This window comes from Pleurodeles waltl, chromosome 4_2 (genome assembly GCF_031143425.1).
Source record: "Pleurodeles waltl isolate 20211129_DDA chromosome 4_2, aPleWal1.hap1.20221129, whole genome shotgun sequence".
Taxonomy (NCBI): domain Eukaryota; kingdom Metazoa; phylum Chordata; class Amphibia; order Caudata; family Salamandridae; genus Pleurodeles; species Pleurodeles waltl.
In genome coordinates, this window is record NC_090443.1 from 11,706,682 (window position 1) to 11,734,364 (window position 27,683).

At 44.2% G+C, this 27,683-nt stretch overlaps 1 protein-coding gene across 1 annotated transcript in view; it reads left to right on the plus strand.

The window, feature by feature from the left end:
* The window catches only part of AP1M2 (adaptor related protein complex 1 subunit mu 2), an 80,225-nt gene extending 56,365 nt beyond the window's left edge, over window positions 1–23,860 (plus strand). Inside the window, exons 10-12 of the mRNA XM_069230395.1 lie at window positions 5,619–5,744; window positions 10,802–10,877; window positions 19,936–23,860. Of these exons, the coding sequence (XP_069086496.1) occupies window positions 5,619–5,744; window positions 10,802–10,877; window positions 19,936–19,958 (225 nt within the window). The 3' untranslated portion in view covers window positions 19,959–23,860. The remainder of the gene's footprint in view (window positions 1–5,618; window positions 5,745–10,801; window positions 10,878–19,935) is intronic.
* Window positions 23,861–27,683: the final 3,823 nt, after the last annotated feature.

Sequence of the window (27,683 nt, forward strand, 5' to 3'; positions counted from 1 at the left end):
CCTCACTTTCACCTGAATAGGCTGTGAACCTGCTGTCACACAAACAATTGCATATCACTATAGCTAGTCTGAAGCCAGGGCAGGGGATCAAGGAAACCTGAGCACTTCAAAGGGAATTCTCTATGAGTGTCTCCCACTTCAAAGAAGGCCCCAGGTATAAATATTCGACCTCAGACACCAACTCCTCTGATCACTACTGGACCTGTAGACTCTGCCAGAAGAGACTGCCCAGATGTGCAGTCTGCCCTACTTTCCTGCTTTGCTGCCCAAGGGCTGCTTTGATGCTCAAAGACTACTGTTGCTGCACCTGGACACTTCTGCTGTGAGCTGCCTTGCTAAAATCAGCTTGCCTGCATTTCCCAGTGCTCCAGAAGTCAGTCGGCTAACCTCCTGTTCTCAAGCCACAGGGACTTAGCAGGCTTCTCTGTGCCACGCATCTTCGATGCAGGACTGTGCATCGCCTTGACTGGTCTGCAAGCTTGATACAGCATGATGCCCCTAAATGCCAACAACTGGCCCAGCGGCCCACAGATCCAACGCAGAACCAGCATCACCTCGGCGAGTCCGCCAGCCCGACTCGGTGAGATGCATCATGATGCCGACAACCAGCCCAGCTCAACGCAGCATGGCACATTTCTATGCAAGCCCCAGCAGCTTCATCAGCACTGACCAAGTGCGATGAAAAACAACCTTAGCACTGATGCATCACTACATAAGTCTACACAAGCCTCAGCAGCTTCCTCAATGACAACAGGTCTTGGATCGCAAACTCCCATCGATGGTCACTGACTTCAGTATGCAACACATCTTGGCTTATGACCTCGCATACCAAGCTCCACATCGACGGTTCCTCAGTGACTGCCAGTATATCTCAAAACAAAAACTCCACAACAAAGATTTAAGCTAGTCTTGTTCAGGGAGCCTAACTAGGTCCCTGTAGCCGACCTACACTTTATTGCAATCAGCCTGAATTTGTGACTTTGTCATGGTTCTGTCCAACAAGGTAACTACAGTTAATGCTTTGTGCTTCTTGGTGCTATTTTCACTTAAATCTCTAAACTTGTATATCTCTAATTCTACTGATCAGCTTTTTGTCATTTTTGTCTTATTTTATTTATTAAAAGTAACTTTATGTTTATAATTTGGTGTGGGGCTCTTCTTGTGTTCTCACTTTATTATGGTTTGAAGTGCTGTGTAAATAGTTTACACATTGCCTCCAAGTTAAGCTTGGCTGCTCGATGCCAAGATATCAGAGGGTTGAGTACAGGTTAATTTGGGATTTGCTTGTGACTTCACCCTGACAAGGATTGTGGTTTCTGCTTGAGTAGGGTTTTACCCCCCCCAATCAACAGGTACTTGTTTTTTTTCTTTTTAACTGCAGCATGCACCATCCCACTCCATAAGCCACTTCTTCATTTTGTTTGGTTTTTACAACCATCATAGGAATGGAGAATCAACTTACAATTGTGCCAAAAGTGCACCTTTTTAAGAGGCAGTTTTGTCCTGTCCAGTGCCTGCACATTTTTGTTCACCATTCATCCCGCTGAATGACAATGGCTTTGCTACACCATCATATAACAATAGCTAGTCATCTGGCTATGGGGCTAATATACTTTCAGCAAAATCTCACAAGAACTTCCTAATGAGGGTACATGGCAATGTGAAACACAGGCAAGGCCCATACTTGAAGGTGCAGGGGCTCTGCCCCTTCCTTTTCCAAAGCATTATGAGTGTCTTTCAAGTGTGAGTATGAGTGTGCTGATAGGTTAGTGTGCACTTGAGTGCCACTCCACTGCTCATACACGTTAGCTGTTGACTCTGGTTGGCCATACACTGATAAAACAGAGCCTCCCCTCGGAAATGCAGAGTGAGCACACAGATTGGTGTGAAACACAAACTTCTGGTGTGCTTAGCAGGCGGAACAGTGAGTGTTAAGGGGTGGAGGGAGTCAGTGCTAAAATGTGTGTTTTGTCAACACAATGCACATTTAGCTGTGTATTAGTTGATACTGTGTGTGTTGAGTTCATAACTCGGGAACTGATACCTAAATGCATCATATGAGTTAATCTGAACTCAAATTGCGTCTTTATTTGCGTCATAATACAGAAGAGGTAAATGATTGGTGCTGTGTTGGAGAGTTGAATAGAATCGCACATGCAGCTGACAGCGTGTGATAATGTAACAAGTTGTTGAATGTGCTTTTCATCACTGTGGAGGTTGTAAACATTTCATATGGGTAGTGCATGTTCTACAATGATGAGCTTAAAGTATCGGTTACACAATTCTTTAAGATTGTACGGGTTTCGCACCATGTATATCAATTCACCAAAATGCCTGGGGTAGCGGAAGTGACATCACACACCCATTGACCTTTGTTTTCACTCACACAGATATGTCTACACATACACATTCTCTCTCTCTCACATAAACACAGTCTTGCCCGGAAGGCACACACTCAACCTACATTTAAAAGCATTTTTTTACCTACCTTAGCTGCCAGCAAAAGTCATATTGCAGCTAGTTGTACCCCATATGTATTACACTAGTAGGAATAATGTATTATTCACTATTAGTGTAATAAATTGACAGAAAGCGAGGAAAGTGTAGCCCTAGCTGATGTCCATAAAGACGAGCTGCTGCTTTGTGCCCAGCATTGATTTTGCCACCTCCGAGGCCGCAAAAGAAGTGCCAGGGGGTCACAAGGGGCAAGCTAGGGGTAACAGCTGCAACCCCTGGCAACCTCTAAATGCCGTCCATGGTTGGCAGGGACCAAAACCTGGCTACATTGTTTCAGAGAATTTAGAGCCAAAACTGCTAAAAAAAAAAAAAAAAAAAAAAAAATAAACGAAAAGCTTCTTTTCTCAGGTCGAACTGGCAAGCGCTTTGACCTGTTGTAAGTATCTTGGCCTTTCCATTAAAAAAATCCCTTGATGTCATTGGTAATTGCTTTACGTTGGTCCCGCCTTGCGGCGGTTTTGTTACCAGTTTGCAGACTGGCCCTGTTACATGGACTATTGCACAACTGCCAATATACTTCAGCGTGGGCGGACAATTATTTTCTTTTGTTTCTCCCCTTCATGCTTCATGGCAGCCCTGGCCCTCACAGTGATCACAGCACCAACAGTGTGAACTCCATCGGCGGTATTGAAGCGCTGGTCACATTGTTCACACTGTTACCTAATCAGAGTAATTTATTTTGGCTCTCCTCTTCACGCTTCATAGCTTTCCCAAAAACACCTATAAATGAAAAATGCTTTACTAAAAAATTCTGCAATCTAAAACGTGGCTCTCCCAGCACAGTGGGAGAGCCAATACTACAATATTCACTGCACTCTGGAAAAGTCACCCGATAATGCTTTCAAGCATTCTTTTTCAAAACATTTTTGCCCATAACTCAGTCTGTGGTGGTCCTAGGGCTATTGGACCACCAGAACGTTTAGCATGACATACTTTTTCTGTTTATGTCATCTCTGGGTTCCCACACTAGTTTAATGGGGACCCCAAAATGATAACTCCTCCCACCATTCAGTCCCTTTTTAAGCTCTTATGGTTGGAACTTTTGTTTTACAGCTGGCAGTAGTTTGTGTTCTAACGGTTTTAGAATTGCAATAAGTGTGCTAGGCCTGAAAATGTGTAAGGCACTACGCCCTCTAGAGTTTAAATATATGGTTACACTACATTACTTTGTGCCATTCTATTTTCATGTGATTATGCCCTCCAGGGGCTAATTATATGGTTACATGAATGTGTTTCTTATAAATGATATTTTTCTTGTGGTGTCCTCTAGGGGCTGTTCTGAGCATTACTGTCAACATACTACAGTATTTGCTGCACTCAGTCATCCCCTTAATGCTTTGCACGACATCCTTTTACAAACCATGTTTGCTCATAACTCAGCCTGTGGTGGTCCTAGGACAACCTGCTCTTTCTGTCTAGATCATCTCGGGGTCCACACACTAGGTTAGTGGGGACCCCAAATAATTACCCCTCTCTCCATTCAGTGTCTTTTCAACCTCTCTCATTGCTGGAACTTTTGTTTTACAGCTGAAAGTAGTTGGTGTTTTAAGGGTCGTGTTTGTAATAGCTTTGCAGGAGGCCCGCTAGCCCTGAAAATGTGTAATACACTATGCCATCTAGGGGTTAAAAATATTTTTACACTGCAGTACTTTCAGTCATTTTCGTTTCATGTGGTGATGCCCTTTAGGGGCTAACTATATGGTAACATGACCATGTTTTTTACAAATGCTATTTTCATTGTGGTGTCCTCTAGGGGCTGTTCTGAGCATTACAGTCTAATGCCAAACTTGTATTTCTGATGCAGGTTTTTATTGGGTTTATATGGTAAGTGTATATGTTTTATTAATCTCTCCATATTGCAATGATGACCATGATTCAGGCCAACTTACGATTCTTATTACACTATGGCTGTTTGAACACTCTTGAAATGTTTGGGTGACCCTTCTAGTTTATTTCTCTTGTTTATCCTCCGTGGCTGTCTTGTTTTGGGAATTGTGTTAGCCAGCCACCAACTCTGATGGTGGGGTGGTGAAAGTGATATTCTATTGCAATTAGCATGGCAGATTTAAATTAGAAGGCTTAATTGCAACATATTCATTTTATGGTTGCAGATAGAGGAAGAAGGTAAATGGAAGTTGTCAAGTTATATGCAGGGCCACTGAAATTATGTGACAGGAAAAAAACAAATTGTAAGGCAGGGTTGACCAATTTATGTGGCAAGAAAAGTCCAGTTATGAATTTACAAAGCCAATAGCTCTATCTCAAGTGAATGCAAGACCATTGCATTGCAAATGCTTGTTCTCTTTTGCTCCTTTTGTGTTTCCACGGTTAATTATCTGGTTAACTGACACCCACCCTCCTGTTCTCCCCTCCATCCCATTGACAAAGCCATTATCACGCCCATGGGCGAGACCTATTAGCTTTGCCAATGCTTCTTAGTACAAGGAACCATGGCAAAAGAGATTGGAGTTGCTAAGTGCCTTATTCCTTGAAGAGAATTAGTTTGAGCTGCCTAAGTTGAAAGATACACCTTTGCCTTCTTGAAAGGAAACACCTGATCCCACTGGTGAGGTAATGCAAAATGATCTCCGTCCACCCTTCAGAGTGTGAGGAGGGGCCCCTGAGTCTCCCACTTCTCACAGATTTTCATTGGCGTTGGGCTGGTTGGGGAATCGCTGAAGGCCCCCTCCTCCCCAAAGCCTCATGTAGCTGATCTACATAACTACAGTCTAAGTTTTTTCCTTGTTTGGCTTTATGGCGATGGTTGGAACGAAAAGACAACCTTCTGTTTCACCTTTTTATTTTGTTCTTGTTTTCCGATTTTTCTGTCTTATGCAATCCATAGGCTGCCACTCTTCCCTTCTTTTGTTAGCGCCCTTTCTTTGTCTCCTGCCTCCCTCCATTGCTTCGTTTCACTCTCTGAGTTCCGCTTATTGCCTTCACTCTCATTTTGGCATTCTTTTTTCTCACCCACCCCTTATCTGCCACTGTCTCTCATGTCTTCCGCCCTTCTCCCTCTCTCCAGACATGCTTAAAGAAGTAATTGGGGGACAACAGACTTCCTTCTTCTCTCTGTGATGTGTGATTTGTTTCCACTACAGGGCGGAAAGGAGTACCTGATGAGAGCGCACTTCTGCCTCCCTAGCGTGGAGAAGGAAGAACTTGAAGGGAAACCTCCCATTTCTGTGAAGTTTGAAATTCCTTACTTCACCGTCTCTGGAATTCAAGTGAGTAAACGGAGGTGAAGGGTTGATATGATTGACACAAAAATTTTACAGGAACACGCCAGCAGTCAAAATGTTCTATTAAAGTAGCCCAAGGATCTTAGACTGTAGGTGTAGCAACGGAGTAGAGTGTGGTATGGTGGCAAATAAAGTGACCTAGAGAAGAGCCTAGCATATGGGCAAAGTGTAGTATTCAGTAGATGGGCGTGGGCTAGGAAAAGGGGCTTTAAAATGTAGTGTGCTATGTATGTATATATATATATATATATCATGCTAATTACCATTGAGAGTATCCAGACACTTGAGCAGCTGTGGAGGCAGATGGTCCTGCAGAGATATTGGAAGAGCCACATCTTCAGCCTGTTGCTGAACTCAAAATGTGGAGAGGAGGTGCTATTGTGCTGTGGGAGGTTGTTCATGTTTTGAGTGTGATACAGGAGAATCAGTGATCTTCTGCGCGGCATCTATGAATGTGGGGGATGGGTGGGTACTGGTGAGAGTGAGGCTGAGCATAAGTGTCTGACAGGCTGGTGGAAGTGTATGCAGCTGTTCAGTTATGCTGCTCCAGTGCTGTGCAAGGCTTTGCATGTATGTATGTGTGTGTGAGGAGTTTGAATTGTCTCAGTTTGTGTGAGGGGAACCAGTGGAGTTCTCTGATGTGGGGTGAGATATGGGTGTACCATGAGAGGTTGAGTCGGAGTCTTGCAACAGCATTCTAGATGATCTGAAGTCTGAGCAGGAGCTGCTTGGAGATGCCAGCATAGTGTGTTGCCATAGTCGAGTCTGCTTGTGATGAGTTCTTCCGTGACAGTACGGCTGGTGTTCTGTGGTAGCCACTTGAAGATTTTTTGTTGCATATGTAGGGTGTGAAATCAGGCAGTGCTCACTATGTTAACTTGTGCCATCATGTTGAGTTTATCATCTAGGATGATCCCTAGATTTCTGGCATCATCGGTGGGTGTTGGTCATAGCTCTGTCGATCACCAGGTGGCTTCTAATGGGGAGATCTTGTTTTCAGAAAACAGTACTTCCATCTTCTTGGAGTTATGCTTCAAGCAGTTGGTTCTCTTCCATTGTACCACCATGGTCATGCAGATGGTGAAGTTGGGTCTGGTGGTGGTTGTCTTGTCCATCAGGGAGAGAATGAGTTGGGTGTCATCGGCACAGGAGATGATGGTGATGCCTTGGGATTGGATGACGTTGGTGAGCGGTATCATGTAGATGTTGAACAGGGTCTGGCTAGTGGGCGATCTTTGGGGGACTCCATAAATCAGGTTCTTAGTCTCAATGTCAAGAGCTCAGTCAGACTCTTTGGGCTCTTCCTGTGAGGATGGAGCAGATCCAGTTGAATGTGGGTCCTTGGATGCCGGTCTTGAGGAGTCTTCTGATGAACATGTTGTGGGAGACGGTTGCATACCGCAGAGAGGTGGAGCAGGAGGAGGGCTGCTGTTTCCACTCAGTCTGGGATGGTCTGGATTTAATAAGTGACTGTAATGAGGGTTGTTCCAGTGCTGTGTTGTTTTTTTTCTGAAACCTGATTGAGTGTTGCCCAGTAGGTGGTGTAGAGCGAGGTGGCTTGTGAGTTGCTTATTAGTGACTTTCTCCATCACTTTGGTTGGGAAGGGGAGCAGGGAGATTGGTCAGAAGTTGGTCTGTTGATTTGGGTTGGCCGACAGCTTCTTGAAGAGGGCGTTGATCACTGCATGCTTCTACTCTTCTGTGAATGTTGCAGATGTGATGGAAGTGTTGATGATGTGAGTGACAGTGTTGCTGGTTGATGATGCTCCAGGGTTGTATACTTGATGGGGCCAAGGATCTGCTGGGATCCCTGAGTGGATGGTCTACATTATCATCACTGTATCTACTCTGGTGAGAGTTTTCCATTCAGTCAAGTGGCCGTCTTGGCTGGTGATGGACAGTTTGACAATGAGATTGGTAGGGTCTGGCTGGTGTGCAAAATTGATGTATATTTCGTTGATTTTGCTGTGGAAGAAGTCTGATAGGTGATCGGAGAGTTCAGACTTGAAGGTGGTTCCATTGCTGGCTTCATGATTGAATCTCCATTTTCTTTCTAGCTGTTTGCAGTGTTGTTTGGAGTCTCAGAGGTCCTCTGTGTACCAGCTGGCCTGATTGTTGGTTCTTCTTTACTTGTTGGGAGCAAGGGAGTCTGCATGGTTCTTGATCCAGTTGTTGAAGTTGGTTGTGCCCTCGTTGAAGTTGTCCGTGGGTTAAGTTGATCCAAGCTGAGGGCACTGAGCTACTCTGCTTATGAGATTTTGCTCCAGCTATGGCTTGGTCGGCTGATGCTGAGGGTGCATTGGCTGCAGGATGTTGATTTGGAAGTGGAGGATGGAGTGGTCAGTACAAGTGAGTGGTGAAGTGGAGTTGTATTTGAGCTGGTGGTGAAGGTGTTTTTGTGTGTGTGTGTGTGTGTGTGTCTGTCTGTCTGTCTGTTGGCTCTGTGACAAGCTGGGTTAGTCCAACATTGTTCAATCTTTGAAGAAGTCCTGTGGAGCAGGGGTCGATGCTGCCTTGCCTTCTAGGTGGAAGCTGAGGTGGCCAAGGAGTAGAAAGGCTCTGAGTCGATGGCGAAAAAGAGGATGAGGCTGGTGAAGGTAGCTCGCAGTCTGGGTGGTCGGTACACAAGGATTCCATTTTGGGTGATGTTTTCAGAGATTTGCAGTTTGAAGTGCATATGTTCAATGAATGGGATGGCACTCCCTGGGGACGGTAAGCAGTTGGTGCAGTTTTTGAAGGCAACTGCGAGTCCTCTTACTGGCTTGTGAAGAATGTCCTGTTGTGTGATCTTGTAGCCCGCTGCGATTGCCACAGCGATGTTGGGTGTCAATGTGGAGTTGAGACAAGTATCTGTGAGGAAGAGGAGGTCCAGTGCATCGCTGCTCATCAGGTCCCAGATCTCTGTTGCATGTTTGCTAAGAGATAATGTTTTGATTAGCATGCATGCGATGGAGTGTTGAGGTGCGGGTTTGCTATAGCTTGTGGTGTTAGGTGGGTGTGTTGATAATTTTACTGGTGCTTGTGTGGGTAGGCTTCTGCAGGTGAAGCAGCAGTAGGTGCAGGTGAAAGTTCCTACTGCGCTGTGTGGCACAGGAGGCAGGGAAGAGAGGTGTCCCGGATTGAATGATCAAAGGAGGGCTGTGGTGGGTCACTGGGGAACGATCAGACCAGGGTTTGTGGCGTTGGCCACAGACAGGTTTGTCTTTGGCATGCCTCCATTGTGCAGATGTGCAGCAGCTGCCATTAAGTAAGTCCTAGGAGGGGAGCGGAGCGCGGGGCAGTGGTAGAGGGCAGGGCTACGCTGAGACATGGGAATAGGCAGATGAGGAGTGGAAGGAGGCTGGAGGGGATAGGCTTGGGCCCAAGGGCAGCGGGGTCTAACAGACAGAGTGGGAGCGAAACACCAGAAGGCACAAAAGTAGTAAAATTAGAAAGGGCTGTCAGAAAAGGCATAAATGGGAAACAAAAGCTGTCAGAAAAGGCACAAACTGGGGGGAGAAAGCTGAAGAAGCTGGGAGAAAGGCACAAACGGTGAGAAGGGCAAAAGAAGCTGGCAGAAAAAGGTGCACAAAGCAGGTATAAAAAGAAATGAGCTCCAAAAGGAACACAATTGGGGCGAATTAAAGAGGTTCCAGAGGAGCAAAAGGAGAAGAGCTCCAGAAGGAGTGATATGGGGTGAAAATGAGAAAGATAACTGAAGTAAGAGAGGTGTGAGTGCCGGAGAGAAAGACCGGTGAGGCTTAAGCCTTAGATTCGAGAGAGCTGGGTCCAAAAGGGCCTTACCTGATCAGAGGACTGGTCCAGGTAAGTGAGGCTCGGCCTAGGCACCTGCTCCGTACCTGGTTTAGAGGCAAAAAGGGTTGGATAAGGAAGATGTTAAGATGGTGGTGGAATGAGGTATGGGGGCAATGAGGTGACATAGTGTAGGGGTTGGCTTAGGTTGGTGCAATGATAGGAAGGCAGAAGTGTGTGGTATAGCAAAGAGGCAGGACAATGGGGGAAACAAGTAATGCAGGGGCGAGGGTGTGGCATAGGGAAAGAGGTCGAGAGGAGTGTTGTGCAGTGGGAAATGTGTGGCTTAGCAAAGGGGCTGACACAGGAGTTTGAGTGGTCTTTAGAGAAAGGGTGTGTAATATGAAACAGGCTAGGGCAAATGCATGGAGTAGGGGGAAAGGGTGTGGCATTGAGAAGGGGTTGGCCTACTTGGTGGATTGTTGTGTCGGAGAAAGATATGCCATAGGTAACAATTTGGCTACGGGGAAGAGATCCGTGTTTGTGGTTTGGACAGAGACATAGGTAATGGTCTAAATAGCATGAAGTGTGGTGTAGGGGGAGAAATCGTGTGTCATAAGAAAGGAGTTGGCCTAGGGCGTGGAGTGTTGGGTAGGGAGAAAGGATGTGGCAAATGGGGGGTTGGATTGATATGCGTAAGAAGGAAATATTGTGAGCTAAGGTTTTGCTTCAAATAAGGGTAGAGAGCGGCGTAGACAAAAAGTTGCGGCAGGTTGTAGAGGTGTGTTAGCCTGCAAGGTATGTTGTAGTAAATTGTTTTGTTGGTGTAACGGCCATTGGTTAGTTAGGCAATGTGTGATGTCCGAGGAAAATCGCTGGAGCTTCGAAAAAAAAGAGGTCGGGCGCTGAAGAGACTGGAATAGCCAAAACAGGGAAACATAGGGCCTAGAATAGGAAGGATGTGTTTTGTGCCATAAATGAATTGAGACACTAAATAAAGAAAAAGCTTTGGGTTAGCTCAGGCGTGGTCTAAGAAGAAGCGTGATTGGAGTGATTTAAGGATTTGGTCTAGGATTGAAAATTATCTTACTGGTGAGTGCAAGGGCCACCGTGCTTACGAAGGAGGAGGTTGTGCTAACAGGAAGAGGCTGGCTGCTCTCAATTGAACTGAGAGTTGCATTGAGTCAATTCTGATTACCTGTCCGGCAGTCACTCCTGCCCCATGTCCCTCGCCACATTTCCTTCTGACCATTTTTCTGAAGTAACCCTGAAAGGAACGACCCACTGTTGATACCCTGACTTTGTTCCAGGTGCGGTACATGAAGATCATCGAAAAGAGCGGGTACCAAGCGTTGCCGTGGGTGCGATACATCACGCAGAGTGGAGGTGAGTCTGGGCGACATATTAAAGGAAAGGCCCAAAGCACCGGTGACCAGAGAGGCCAGGGTGGATTGGATAATGGGAGTGAAAAGGTGTGAATGCAGCACTTTGTTACGTTAAGGTCCGTCCATTTGAGGCAATGTAAGGGACGTAGCTATAAAAAGTGTAGCAGGTGCAGTGGCACCGGGGCCCACTGCATTCAACCCATAACTGCTTGTACTTTCAAACATGGGGTTACGGGGAGGGGGGTCCACATTTCTAGCTTACATTAGGCCAAGGACACACTTGCTATGCGTCTGGGCAAAGTCAATACCAAGTAAACAGTGTACCAAGGTGAGAGGTCACAAGGCTGCCCCTGCAGTTAGTTGCAGAAATGTTGGACAAAACAGTTCTGTCTATGTCTATAAAAACCCAAAGGGGCCTCTTTAGGACTGTGACAGAGGGCTGACTGGGGGTCTGCCCCATATCATCAGTCATCCTGGCAGTGGCGCTAGACTTAAGGGGGCGGAAAGTGCTGCAGAACCCCCATAAAACTTTAAATAGTTTAGATGGGGGAATGAACAATAAAGACCCCCTTACAATGTTTTTCCTCTGTCAGCAATTCTTGTGCTTTCAAAAATAGACTGTTCCATATCTATTATGTCCTCAGCAAGTTGACTTTATTGGCCAGCATTACCTCTCTAAAAACTGCTCCAGCACCAGTCCTGGGTTCAAAGTTGACCTTCTGACATCCGCCCGGTTGTCCTCCAATGGAAAGGAACAGTGAAAACCCTCTGCCTCTCCATTTCCCAGAGGGCAGAAAGATGTGTTGAAAAAAGTGGAATGCTGTCCCAGGGGGCCAGCGGCACTATCATTTCGATAGTTTCTCCTTCAGTTCCTATCCACAGACTGTTTTTAAGGAATGGGCAAAGTGAGCTCTGGACCCGGGCTCCAGCCTTTCAAAGGGCACCCTGATAGAGCCAGCTCTGTTCTGCAGAGAATCTTGCCCGCATGACCTTGATTAATTCTTAACGCACATTTTTTTAAATACTGTTTTCTTTTTAATTTTTTTTATTGTGGGTGATGTGTGAGTCTGTTACATACATTTTTCAGCGAAATGTTGTTTGTTTCAAGCAACATCCATACAAATGTTTCTTAGGTCACAATAGGTCCTCACAAACGAGAAATGGGAGGGGGTCAAAGAGATTATTTGCAGCAATATTACTGAGCTGCTTCTGTGTTACAATATTGAAAAAAACACATCACTATCCCTGAATATTAGATGTAAACGTTCAGAATTTGGGCAGTTGTGCCTGTGCACTGTCAGTGAAGATGTCAAACAGGGCATGAAAGAGCTGAAATTGGATCATATATTCGAAACTGTCCTGAACAGGGCCCCCAAAATACGTTTGGCCCAGGGCCCCCAATATTGTTAAGATGTCCCTGTTCCTATCTGCTTTCTAGGGTGGCAAATGTTCTGTCCAGTTGCTAGCAAACATTTCATTATATCCTGATTGCCTGGCTTTGTACTTCGATTTCGGCAATCTTTTAGTAAAACAAAGAGCATAGCAAATAAAATATGTCTTGCCTTTGAGACCTTGGCTGCAGGGGCATCACCCCACTGCTGAAAGGCAGAAAAATAAAAGGATAATAAAATTACTTTAATATCCTTTTATTTTTCTGTGGACTGTATGGCGGGACCAGCAACCCCCCACCTCACCAGGGTGGAGGAGTGCTAAGTGCGCATGCCAATTTGACCGGCCAAACCGACATGCGCAATTAGAATTCTCGACTGAGCTGTATTTTGAAGCCAGTGCAGACTCCTTTGTGTAAATGGATTTTAGCCATGCTGTACAGCATCCATAACTGCAGCATGGATAAATATATTTTTTTAAAGCGTGTGTGTCACTTTTAACAGCCGCTGTTTTTTGTTTTTTCCATTTCTTTTAATTTGCAGATCCAACTGCATGAAAGCTTTTTTTTTTTTCAAATGCGTGTGGGAAAGCAACATCAAGGGTGCAGGTGAGGGGACACGGAGGGTGTGGATGCGGCAACACGAGGCATGAGTAGGGTGAAAGCAACATGAGCAGCATGGAAAGAGCAGCAACAGCCAACACAAGTAGGGCATGGATGGGGGATACAACTCGGGCAAATAGAAGGAAGACTGAGAGCCAGGGTGGCGAGGATAAACAAAGGGTGACCGAGAGACCCAGAGTGAGTAAGTGTAGGAAGCTGGCCTGGTGTGTGGTGGGTACCTATGGTACTTACACCTTATACCAGGTCCAGGTATCCCCTCTCATTTAAGTGTAGGCAGTGCCTAGAAGCCAGGCTATCTAGAGGTAGCTGTGGATGAGCAGCCAAGGCTTATCTATGAGACATGCAAAGCTCATGCAATACCACTTCAGTCACACAGTGCTCACATACAAGAAAGAAAACACTTGATTGTATAAAAATAAAGGTACTTTATTTTTGGAACACAGTGTCAGAGAATACTAGAGAGGCAACCCTCCAATAGGAGGTAAGTAAATACAATATGTATATATACACACACACACTAATAAACAGTAAGTGGCATAAACAGGTTAGAAAACCGTGTATAATAGCAATATGCAATAGTAGCCCTAGGGGGAGTCCAAACTATATACTAAGAAAGTGGAATGCGAACACAGGGCCCCCATCTAGATAAGTAAATTGTGTAGAGGGGAGCTGGGAGTACTAGGAAACCACACAGGTAAGTAATATAGTACCCACTAGCGACCAGGAATGCAAGAGTAAAACAATGGATGTCCCCAAAACCACCCCAAAGGATGAAAAGAAGAAAAAGAAGACCCTGAGAACAGCCTGCAAGGAACCAGCAGTGGAGAACTGAAGATGGAGACCGTTGCAGAGAGGGGACCAAGTCCAGAAGTGGCTATTGAGTCGAGAGGGAATAGGAGATACTACCCACCCAGAGGTACCTTTTGGAGTTGGTCGACGAAGAAGGAAGACAGGTCAGCACTGCAGCACAGAAGCTGGAGAAAGGTTCTTGATGCACGCAAAAGGTGTCCCACGCTGGAAGCTGGATTGCAGATGGGAGTCGGTGAAGGATTTCCACCCATAAGCCTTGGCAAAGGCAAACTCACGGTTGGAGGAAGACAGGAGCTGCAAGGGACCAGTAAGGTACAGGAGGACTCTACCCAGGAGGGGGAGTCACAGGGGACCCTCCGCATTGGAGAATGCCCACAGGAGCAGAGGCAGCGCCCACAGGTGTCCCCCAGGGCAGGGAAACCGAAGTTGCTGAAGCAGCCAAAGCAGCACCACAGAAGTTGCTCCCGCATCACTGGAGGACCATGCAGCGGTCCAGAAGTTGCAGGAGGGAGTGCTGGGGGCTGGAGCTATACGTCACCTTGTTGTGTAGCCATTTTAGCTACAGCTCCATGCATGTTATTTTAGCACCCTAAGCCAAACCGCTGTGCACTGTAACCTAGATATATTTTATTTGGCTTTATTTTATTGTTACAATAGCCACTTTTACGGTCTTGTTTTATTTTCTGTTTATCTAACTGTTTTTGCCTAGGCCAGCACTCTGTTCTTAAACAAGACATTCTTGTTCACTCTGTGCTTCTTCCAAGGCTACAGCACGGTACATTGCCGATGAATGTGGTATAAGTTTAGTCTCCGACATTCGTAGAAAACACATATCCTTACGTAGGGACATTTTCTCAGAACATCAGCTGTGTTGTTATAAAAACACTTCCTTGTCCCTTACATGTTAGAGGAAGATTCCAGCCAGAGAACCACAACTGTATGCTGATTGCTGAATGCTTCGCTACAGATGCTAAGGCAGACCACAGGCCTTTGCTCAGGTATGGGGGATGATGTCTTCCCAGGGGAACCTGAAGGGCAGAATTCGAGCTTAACATGCTGTGCTCTATCATAGCCTAGGTAGGAGTTAGTCTATTGACCGTGGTGAAAATATGATAGCGTTATTTCTATGCTTCACTCTTTGTCACAATTTTAATGCTATCATGCTGTGTCTTCCTGGTTATTGCAGCTCATGCTTTGCTATCTAAGATGCAGTCATTTTATTAAAATCATAATTGAAACATATACTGCCTCTGTTTGTCATTTAATATATGAGACTAAGGTAACTGAGAGAAACGGATGAGACCTGAGTGACCACGGCTTCCCTGAGAAATCAATTATGTCATGTGCTCGGCTGCCCAGTCATCCCTGCCCTTGGGCAGGGATGAGGGACTGCTAGTTGGCTGGAGCAAAACCCAGATTGGAGCGACAGGTGTCACCTGCAGTGGGTAAGACTCAGTCTCCCACACCGCAGGTGATTCTGCCGCTCAAAATCCAGTAGTCTCATTAGAATAATGAGAGCCTACGCGACAGCCTGAAGTTCCCCTTGGAGGTGAAGCAACAAGCCTTGGCAGCTGCAAAGGATGTGGTGCATGGGGGTACTGTCTTGCGTGGAGTGGAAAGGACTTACCACCACCAAAGTGCGACAGCTAGTTGAGAGTACCAAGGGAGACTCTCCGGAACACCACCCGTGATGCAGGACCCACGCCACTCTGGATGAGGGGAGATCCACGCAGCCGGTCATCGATGCAGCCAGGTACCTGTAGTTACAGGGGAGTGATGCCTTCATCCCAAGGGAGATTCCTTCTTCTTATGCAGACTGAAGAGTTGCAGTCTTCTAAGGATGCACAGCAGGGGAAATGTTGCAAAGCTGGCAGGAGTTCCAGCTACAATGTTGCAGAAGAGTCTATCTCATGAGTATGCAACTTGTAGGCTCCTGGAGGGTCCGATCGTGGTTCCTTAGGCCAGAAGTCAAAGCAGAGGAGTCCTGCTGGAGTCTTGCAAGCTGAATCTGAGGATCCACCCCAGAGGAAGACCTTACATAGCCCAAAGAGTGGGCTTGGTCACCTAATCAGGTAACTACCTATCAGAGGGTGTCTCCGACATCACCTTGCCTGGCCTAGCCACTCGGATGCTCCCAGAGATCCCTGCCAACCTTGGCTAGTGCAGGGGTGCCCTCACACACAGGTATCTGCACCCTGCCCTCTGGGCTTAGAGGGCCTACCATAGGGGTGACTTACAGTGACTTGTAGTGAAACTGGGCGCGTGCACCCGGTTCACGCAGACTGCAATGGCAGGCCTGCAGAACCCTTTGCATGGCACCCTATTGGTGGCAGAATAACTGCTGTAGCTCATAGGGATCCCCTGGAACCCTAAAGTCCTGGGTACCTAGGTACCATATATTAGGGGCTTACATGGGGGCACCAGTATGCCAATTGTGGGGATAAAAAGTTACCAGCAACCAGATTTAGAGGAGAGGGTATAGTCACTGGGGTCCTGGTTAGCAGGATCCCAGTGAACACAGCCAAACACACAAACAGGCCAAAAGTGGGGGCAACCAAGCTAGAAAGAGGCTACTTTCCTACAGCAAGGTAGAATCACACTGTTGAGAAAGAAACTGAGCAACAACACCACATCGAGTGCAAGATGGAGAGGGTGGGGAAAAGCACATGAGCAACAGAGAGCAACATGGAGTGCATGGGACGAGAGGTACATGAGAGAAATGTCTGGAAAACCCCCACGCCTTGTGACCATAACGGGTGAATAGCCGTGCTTTACAAGTATTTGATTGATTGATTGATTGAAAGGATAATAAACTATGTTTATTATCCTTTCGTTCTTAAATGGGTGGGACAACAGGGGTGACGTGCACTGAGGGGGGAGTGATCAACACTCCCCTTCAGAGCGCATGTGTGTTTGGCTGGCCGTCTTGGGCCGGCCAAATACACATGCGTAGTAGGCTGTCTCCAGAGAGAGCCTGCACAGGCTTCCAGACTGCCTTGGAGCGCACTGGCTGGGTGCTCCCAGCCAATGCTGCTTTGAGCAGCTTCAGGATTGGCGCAGGGCAGGCTGGGAGCCTGTGCCTGCTGCAACGCCTGAAAGAAGAGCGTTGGGGTCGACAGATCAGGTAAGTTTTTTTTTTTTTTTTTTTTTGTTTTTTTTTTATTAAAAAAAAAAAAGTTATTTATTGTACTAGCTCCCCCTACCCCTGCCCCCTTTCCCCTCGGCCCTTTCCCCTCACCGTTGCACCACACCCAACCTGCCCCTTTTTTTAGCACTGCGAGCTACGACTGCTAATGAAGCCAGCAAATGGAAAGCTAGAAAGTGTGAGTTAAAAAACCACAGAGCCAATGGTAATCACAGAACAGAATGCATTCCTGGGTCAAATTTATGAAAGTTCCTAAGATGTCTTAAGCAAACCACACAGCTGCAACCTAAGAAGTAGTGCTTGCAAAGCAAGCAGTGAACACACCTAAGCGATGCCCTGTGTGAGGACAAACCAAAGATGACAAGCTGGGACAAGAATAAGAAGTAATCAAATCAGTGTAATAGGAAACCCAACCAATTGGTAGAATCCATGCCCGTAAGAATTCTTGATAAACCCAAAATATGTCTTGCAACAGGCTCCTGTACATAGGGGGCAGGAGCTCTTTATTCATGGCCATTTGTATGATCATGTTTCTTCAAACATGACTCTTGTGCATTGGCTTGGTTCTTAAGACAGTCACTGTGTCATGGCATGGTTTTTTAAAACATGGCTGCTGAATATCAGCTTGGTTTTAAAACATGGGTCTTGTGCATCAGATTGTTTTTGGAAGCATGGTTGGTATGGATAGGCATGTTTTAAAAAAGTGTGGCTACTGTGCATGAGCTTTGTGTTCAACATAGCTGCTGCACGTGAACATGCTCCTTCAAACAGGACTACAGTGAATTGAGTTGGTTCCTGAAGTATGGTCACTATGCATAGCCAGCACTGGGCTACCATTTTCTCCATCTGGCATTTTCCCGATCGGCTTAAGCCGGGTTATGGAGACAGAGAGCTGATGCTTGCATCTTTGCTACTTTTCCAGCTCCCACAGGTTAGTTGCAGCTGGCACAGTGGGTGTTTTAGAAGAGACAGAGAAAACAGAGGAGAAAATACAAAAGGAGAAAGAATGAGAAATTAGAGAGGAGAGAGGAGGGAGGAGGGAGGTGGTGGGGCTGGTTTGAACATTTTTGCCAGGGCTGCTTTTGACTCCTGTTTTTGGTTGGCTCCTAGTCCAGCCCTGTACATAGCTCACATAATATAGCCACTGTGCATGAGTGCAGTTGGAAGTCCTTAATACAGTCAGTTTCTTTAGGTCATGCCTACCAGGCAACACAGCTGTCTAATTTCTAAAGACTTTTTAGGGACAGCCTGTAAGGTGACCTAGGAATGCATTCCACCCATTGCTTACCATTGGCTTTGTAGTTTGTTACTCACATTTGCTTGCTTACTACTTGATGGCTTTATTTGTTTTAGGCTGCCCAGCATCTTTTTGTCCCTCCTGTGGAGCAAAGCCTGTTTACTGTATTCTTGCTCACTTTATGTAAACAGACCTTTAGATGTTGTTCTTATCTTGTCACATGTGTTGTGCATTCAAAGACAGAACTCAAAAGTCAGGCTCTATCTTCCGAGGGAGCTTGGTGTTTAAATTTTTTGTCTGTTCTCTGACTTCAAAGTGAGAGGATTTATCTGACAGTCTGGGAGTATGAAAGGAAAGGCGTTTCCCTAGTATGTAATAAAATGTAATTATCTGTAAAAGTACTGTGCAAATATTTCAGAATATACCAGGATTAGCAAAGCACCAATGAGGCACATTTTTTGTAATTCTGAAGTGTGGTGGAAACAAGTATTTTATTATGGTCAAAATAAATCAATACACTAGGTGATGCCATTTCCACACATTATCATTTGTACAAGTTATGGTTTTATCAGTAAAGCTGTTTGTATAATGGTCATCTCAATTGAAAATGTGTTGTCTATAATGGTAGTGCACTACTGCAACATGCATTCTGTGCCACTCTACTCTTTGCCACTCTACTCCCCTCTACTCTCCTCTATGTCACTCCACTCTACTCTGCTCCACTCCCCTCTACTCCACTCCCCTCTACTCCACTCTATGCCAGACCACTCTACACCATTCCAATCTATGCCAATCCACACAACTTCAATCAAGGCCACACCACTCTACTCAGCACTGTTCTCTACTCCACTCTATGCCACTTCACTATACACTCTACTAGACTCTTTATTCCACCCTACACCACTTTACCCTACGATACTCCACTCCACTTGACTCTACAACTTGTTGCTCCACTCCTCTCTATGCCCTTCTAGGCCACTCTACTCCGCTCTGACACTCCACTATATGATACTCTACGACACTTCAAGCCACTCTGTGCCACTCTGACACTTTACCTCGCATCACTCTACTCCACCATATGCCCTGACACTTTATGCCACTCCACTCTACAACTGTTCTCCTTTCCATGACTGTACTCCTCTCCACACTACCACAGTACTCCAGTCTACCCCACTCTGTCTGTACCCCACTCCTGTACTCCACTCTGTGCCACTCCATTCTGTGTGACTTTTCTCCACCCTACAACACTTTTCTCCACTCTACAACACTCTACTCTACTTCACTCCACTCTAGGCTCCTTCATGACACTTTGACACTCTATGCCACTCCACTATACAATACTCCAATCTACTCCCCTCAATGAAACTCCATTCCACTCTAAGCCACTTTAGGCTCCACTCTGACAGTTTACCCCCCTTTCCGACCAAACACTCCACGCCGCCCACTCTATAACACTGTGCTCTATGCCCGTCTGCGCCACCCCTTCCCACGCCACGCCACCCCACCCTACTCTAACCTGCTCCACACCATTCCACTCCACTCTGAAACTCCACAACCCTCCACTAACATTTAGCCATGTGAAACCAAAGCCACACTGATGTACAGCATGGCGAAAACACATTGGAAAAGCCAATAGCGTTGCATAGACAAGACCTATTGGCTTTGCTAATGCTCGTTTCCCATGGCAATCTGGACTGTTCGTCCACATTATTCTGATGCAGACAGGCCTTGCTCTGATCGATGCTCTATGATGAATGGCATCTTCCGTACTCACGGAGTGTAGTACATTGTGCCCTGGGGTTGGTTCACTAAACAATGTTTTGGCTAACCCAGACTGCCTTGTTTTCCTCTTCTAGATTACCAACTACGAACAAACTGATGTGGCACAGTCTGGAGCCAGTGGGGAAACTTCTCTTCTACAGCGTGGATTATACATACAAACTGTCAATTTTGAAAAATCTTTGTATATGATGCACATTTCTAAATTTGTTCTTTTTCTACAGGGATATTGGTGTCATCCTAGGCCTATTCCTAGGCTATGCATCTTTTTTTTTTTTTTTTTTTTTTTTTTTTTTTGGGTGGCCCTCGGATTATAGAAATTCAGTACCACACACACAGTTAGTTTAGTGATAATCCAATTCTCAAATAGTACAGGTAATGCAGCACTTTTCACATATGCACCAAGATGTCCTTGCACGAACTGGCAGCAGGTTGCCTTTGTCACAGGCCCACGTCCTCCACCCAGTTGTTCTGCCTTTAAGTAGCCTGCCATTCTGGACACATTTCATGGGCTAAATGGTATGGTGTCTACCCAGAAGGGTTCCAAAGGATCGCGACAGAAAAGCACTGATCATTGGGTTTGGGACAGGGGAGAGTTTTTTATTTAGGCTGTTTTTGGCATGTACTGTTGTGTGCTGTTCTTCAACCTCCTACACACAAGGGCAGGAGTGACAGTTTTTGTATAAGTAGTTTTGCACTTACATATGAGGGTGCTTGAATGGTTCCCGGGGGAAGGTACCGTCTTGAAGGGTGCTTAGGTTGCCTGATCCCAGGGTCTCATGATGCCTCGATGTAGGAGCCAGAGTCTTTGCCTATTGGTACTGATGGGTGTGGAGACCTAACTCCTAGGTGCCCAAAGCTTGCCACCGCTGTTAGCACTAGTAGAGTCCACCTCCTTATAGTCTGTGTATTAAACCTGGTCCTAGATCCCACGCATGGTAGGGTTGGTTGCAATCTTACTGGCCCTCCTTTTTCTTGTTTCATGTCATGTCCTCCCAATCGATAACAACAAGAAACTCAATGATGTGCAGTGATTGTCCTGTGCATGAGAACAGCCAGTTTATTGCAGAGGGACCTTCTGTTACAGTGGTACTGAGACTGGATTAGACTTTGGAAGATGAATCTTACTATATTCTTAGATATTTCCGTTATTTTATTTATGTTTCAGTGTATGTAATTGAATTTCAGTGCATTGTCTGGTCTGCTGTGGAGCACTCAAGGTGTAAATGAGCAACAGGAACGTCAGATGTAGCAGATGTTTCAGGAGAATTACGGACTATAACAATTTTTTTTAATTCAGATCCAGATTGTAAATTGATTTTAGGTAAAAAGCTGGCAGTTCTGAGTATACGCTAGACACTCCTTTTGTAAATGCTCTGCTCATTATTATATGCACATCATATCTGTGTGGTATGTACGCCATACATCTCTGACATTTAGTAGACTCTTCCATCAGCTAGATTTCCTTTAACTTCCCCATCTTGTTCCACTGCTACCACCAAAAACTGCTGGTAGACTCAATCAGTCTGAGTAGTCTTAGGTCCCGCTTTTTCCACATGCTATGTTGATCGACAATCCTTGCTTTGGGAAACTTTCCAGCAGCTAGATGAACCAACCTACTATGGTAGATTCTAAAGTTGGCAAAGCACCAGTCTAGCTCTAGTCATGCTCATTAACTTCTGGATAACCCTTTCTTTTTATCAAGTGCTTAAAAAGAATACCTGTAACGGTAATGTTTCATACTTGGGAAAAATAACATCCGTTTGTTATTCAGGGAGAGAAGCTATTGGATCAAGCAAGCAAAGCCCAGCGAAGTTTTGCAGGGTACATCATATTTTGATTTCTCCTCCCTGACCCATAAGTGTGTTATATTAACTTATACACTCTCCCATTGGTTGAATTGCTCACCATTAAGATACCAAACTCTCTCAGCATTTGGATCTTTCCATTTATAGAGAAGCCAATACTCAATGGTGAAAACAATGGAAACCAACGTTGGTAAATATTGGACAGTTCTATGAGTGTGATTGTTAGTCTCTTCTATTTCCATAAATCACCCCAAGGCTTAAACCTTTTTCAAAAGAGTTATAAAGTAGAGCTTACCTTATTAAAAGCACACACAGACACTTACTGATTGGAACTCTAGGCAGTAGTAATTTTTATTACAAAACATAACCCTAGAAAATGTGAAAACCTCCTTTCAGAAGTCACTGATTTGTGCACTCGAACGGAATCCCAGTGCACAGGCATAGCCCCCTCTTGTCCCCTGTAGGACCAAGCTGAGTGGACATTCTTTCAAGAACAGAGCCGTCATCTTTTTCTTCATGATGAGTTCCGGAGCTGTGAATATCTTTTTAGCTGACCGAATTGTAGCCTCTTCTGTCTTCCCACATTGCTTGTTTTAAGGATGCTGTAGACCAGTCTGCCCCATTTGAACTGAAATAGTCTCCTCATTAATGCAGAGTCCTAATGTCCTCTCTTCTGAAAACAGTTTAGAATGCGCCATTCCTCTTACTTTTATGGGAACAGATAAAGTATGGACTATCCTCTTGGCAAGAGATGCCAGTTTTCAATGCCCTCGGTTAGCTTATTTCCAAAAAGGTAGATCATTTGTTTCGCAATGGCCTGGTGTTTTGCCTGCGTGTCACATGAGGGCAAGGATGAGCCCAGATCAGACCCTTTTTGTCCCACTGTGACCTTAAGTTGAGCCATGGACTTTCAGATATCATATCTGCTCATTCTAAAACCTCTTGCTTCCCACCTACAGATACAAAAGTACTTAAGCCTGCAACAGGGAACACCTCATGGCAGCGTGGCACGGTCTCCCCACTGTCATCTATTTCCTTTACCTTGAATGAGACATTAGCCTCTTGGCATTCAATGTACTTTCCATAAAAGGAAATTCTTCACTTGAAGAGAAGAGTAGGGCCACCAACGAAGCTATCTGTGTATCTCAAAAACCCATGTTGAGTAAATGTGATGTATCCCTCTCCCAAAGGGTAGTTGGGGTATGACCGAGCATCACTCCACCATTTTTAATGTGTTCCGATGTAGGTACTTGTTCTTCCTCTCCTGGCTGGAAAAATGTCTAAATGAATAAAGTTCACCAACAGTTCCTCTGTCTGGCGTCTTGTTGGTCCCCTCTGCCATTAACACATACAGAGTTGCTCATATGTTTAGAGCACACTGGTAATAGTGCCGGGGGAGGGGGCGGATTCGAGCCCCGTCAAAGCCGGAATATTTTGAAAATGTATAAAAGAACAAATGCATCATTTCAAAGGAAAAGATGCGGCATGGGTTTGACATCTAAGTGAGCTGGAACGTTTCCTCTGATATGTTGGTTGAAAGGCAGTGTGTTACCTATGCCCTATTTAGGAATGCAAACTCTGTTAATTTATTTTATTCCTCAAGTATTTTAATACATGAACAATTGTCAGATACTTTGACCCTTCTCATAAAGGAGACGCCCTTTTTCAATATAGAAAGATCGATTGTTTTATACTATTAATGTTTGCTCTTTGTTAGATCTCTGCATTCTTTTTATATTTTACATTTATTTCAGGTGCTTTTTTCATTTAACCTGTTGTGCATTATCTGAATTCCCCAAACATCTGAACTGGAAGTGGCATCAGATCAGGAAAGGAAGTTCAGTCTGAAAACCCATTATAGTAGCGGTTTCTGGCTGATGTAAAATATCAACTTATTGCTTTTGATTTTCGATGCTCTAACTTATGTGCAGACTGCACTTCCTGCCCTCCTCTCAGGAACTTGAAAAAAACAGAGGACAGCCAATTTGGTTAAAAAAAAAAAATATGAACGAGATAGATTGAAACGTGTTTTGATTATTAAATCTGGCAGAATGTAAAACCAATTGTATGTGGCAACCAATTTTGGAAAAATTGTAATTACTGAATTAGTTCCACTCGCCCACCAGGCCACATAATGCCTACAGGAAAAGTGTATATTCAGTTACATCAATAAAATATGGAGAAATGCTCAGTACTGAAATATCTCGTAAATATTTTATGGTCCTCGGGATATAATGCACAAAAAAAACATAGGTCTTTACTAACCGGTTAGAAAACGCCAGGCTGTTTTCTTTGGGACAGTTTTGAAAGATGTTAGGATGGAGAGCTTAATTAGTGTAAATATTGAGCAATGTAGAGTACAAACAATAATCTAAATTAGAAAATAATTGCTGTTTTATATTAATCTAAATTGCTTTAATTAAAAGGTGTTGGGTTGTACAGACGGTTTTCCTAGCAAGATAGTGTGTGTGTGTGTGTGTGTGTGTGTGTGTGTGTGTGTGTGTGTGTGTGTGTGTGTATATATATATATATATATAAGTGATAATATGTACTCCTTTTGTTGGAAATTGCTAGCCAAATAACCAATATGGTAGCTAACACAATAGATTTACATTTTTTAGCGTGGCAGCATCAATATCTGGGTGCTCTGAGAACTGACTTTCACTTGATGGGATTATACACTTCTGCCCTATGATGACGTTTTGGGAAATTGCTTTCTAAAATGCTGAATTTTCGGCATGTTCAGGAAGTAATGCTGAACCCTGTGTTGTCTAATAGTAAATACTATTGAATCAGTACATTATTGCAACATCTAAAAAGCCTGACTTTTCCATCTGAATTGCCCCAAAGCCACAGAATGAAAATTGTCATTCATAGGAAAGAGTGCTCCCGTAGAAATCACCATCTTGTTGGCTGACAACTTTGTGAATTATGCCACTTGACACCCTCGGGCCCATAGATGGATATGGGGACCCAGGGCCACGAAGGTAGAATCTGGAAACTCACATCATCTTCCATGCTTTGTTTATTATGTATATTAGTATTGTTGATAAAGGAAATAAAAACAGTTTGTATGTGGCCTTAAGTTCTTTTTCGAAACTGTAGTTTTTGAAGTCTGTGCCACTCAATGAAGGAGGCAGGCAATTCGGTGCCAAGGACATGCCAGAAACGTTCCGATCATTAATGGGAAAAGTTGCAGGGCCCCTTATTAGGGAAAGAAATTCGCTAAGTAAGAGCCATGGTGGCCTCTTGATTTGAGAGAGAGGGTTGCAGCATGTTGGGGGATCAAATAGTGGTACTTTAGTCACATAATTAATATTTAGAAAATCTCAAGCTTCAAGTAGATATTTGCCATTCAGTTCTCTTGCAAGATTTTTCAAAGCACCACCTTACAGTTTGCGCCCCTAAGTTACAGCAGGTAAAGCCTACAGCCAGGTTCAAGAGCAAATGGTTCACATGCGCTGCCTGTGCACGTCGGAACGGGAAGGACCCTGGGACATCCGTGTATTATTCCCCGTTCTAGCGTGTCACACTTGGATTCAGGTGTGCTAATTAGTGTCCCTCGCCCAAATGCAAACTAGCGAGTGCACAACTTTCAGGCACGTTTTGCAGGTCGATCATAAAGGACCACCTTTTTTTTTTTGTAGTTCAAAACTCAACAAAGGCATTTTTTTTTTTTTTTTTTTTTTTTTAGACCATTTGTTCTTATCTTGTGCACTTTTGTGGCCACGCCATACTGCAGCCGTTTTCAGTAAGGCTTAAGGGAGAATGAGTCTTTTTGATAACTTTCCATGCATCTAACCTTTGTCACTCATTTCTCCCACGCCGTTTACTCTCCTCCCCTCCTAGTTTCTAAGGGCCAGATGTACTAAAATGCAATTTTGCATTTCATTCTTAAATAGCAACTTCATAGAAATCGCTATTTAGGAAATGCAAAATGCTATGTCCAAAGATAGTGATTTCTGAATCGCTATTAGGAAATCGCAAATAGGAAATATCATGCCTTTTGAGACAATGGTCTGGTTTTGCTTTTCCCAAGTAGCGATTTCCTATTAGAGAATCGCTATTTACAAAATGCAAAACCAAGGATGGCTATGGGCAAAAGGCCCCCCTTGGTGCACCCCAAAAATAGTGGTGCACATGTAGAGCACACATATGCCTTAGGGGCATGTGTGTGCTCTATTGCACTTTAAAAGAAAAAAAACATCTACGGGTGCTTTTATTTTTTTAATTAGGCATGGTTACCATCGTCTTGTAGTCAATGGTAATTGCATTTCCTAAATGCTCAATTTGCATTTAGGAAATGCTTTGTACATCTGAATAGGAATCACAAATAGGTAATCCCTATTTGCGATTTACTATTGAGGGGATCGCAAATTGCGATTTCTACAGGGTAGAAATCGCAATTTGTGATTCCTTAAAGGGCTTTGTACACCAGAAAAGCCAATTTTGCATTTTTTAATGGCCTGAAATAGCGATTCGGACCGTTAAGAAATGCAAAATGGCATTGTACATCTGGCCCTAAGATCCTAGGGGGAACCACGTTTTTTTTTTTTTGAATGTTTAAAAAGGCAAAACATAAAATGAAAGGCCCATGCAAGGACCGCCAAGCACAGTATTTTAATTAATCGTGCTTGTTCCACAGTTTCTTAAAGAGAATAAAGGAGTATCTTTTAGTCCTGGTTTCAACTGTCCAACAGCTAACGAGAGAAAATCTTAACATTGGCAATAGTTGTGGCTTATACTGAAAGTGCATCTTGAATCATTGAAGAGTTTAGGCACCCAAAATTGTCATCATGCATGCAATCTTTCACTCACTCCACCCACTTATTTATTCTTGCATTGTTCCACTCACCCATCCATGATAAAACACCCATTAAACTCAATAAGCATAAGCAAGATTGAAAAAGAAAATGAGAAAGTAGAAAAAGCCAACCACCTAAATTTCCTAAACATATGCTTGCAATAAAAATGAGTAAAATTTACATATACCAGTCAGCGGGCCTCTTACAATTGCGTTATGCATAGCATATCTTTTTGTTTTTTATCTTCTTCCAATCAACGGTAGGCGACATTTTGCTTCATTAGGTCTAGGCCATCATAGAAGATAAAACAATAGTACCTAATGGACTACCTAATCATGAAGCATGGTGATGAAGTATTTAGATTGGTGAGTTCAGTGAGTTTGCTTTCAATTTTTAGGAAATCCACACATTAGAAAAGTGGGTATATATTAAAAATGTTTATTATTTCTCAAGGTACTCTCTAGTTCCGATTGCCTGTTTTAATTATGTAGTGCTTAACTAGGAAGAAGCAACCTTTGGACGACCTACCCCTCTTGTTCCCCTCCTCCTAATAATAGACACCATGGACAATAACATACGAGAATAGGTGCCCAGGTAAGAAGTAATAATGGTCCTGAGGGATGATACTCATTATAAAATAAATGAGCAGCAAGCGACCAGATTGGTCACATTGATTTAGGAGATGATAGTTGCTCTAAAAAAATAATTATCAATAAAAATGAAAAATGAAAAGGGGCCTGTGAAAAGAGAAAATGGAAACCTAAAGTGCCGCCACACCAGCTCTGGCACAGAAGCGCACTCATTTTCAGGTGGCTGCATACCCATGATCAAGCAAATACCACCACTCACAGAGCAACAGAGCTACTTCCGGAAGTAAATTGACCCATTGCCCAATAATATGTGCTATCACGGACACAAGCGGAATGTAACTGACGTTTGGAAAGGCCAGTATATGAAGAGGGCTAATCCAAAGCCCCTCTGTGTATGTTCACAGATTTCTTAATATTTATTTTATTACAAGAGCTTGACACAAACCTGTAACTGTCATTTCGACCTGAAAAGACACAGATGTGGTAATTTAATATATTCCATGAAACAGAACATTTGTCTCCATCCTTTGACTTAGTTTAATAATTATCCACCCTTAAGAGCCTAATGCTTTGATATATGATTTTCACAATAAATAAGTAAGACTTACTATTTTGTAACTTC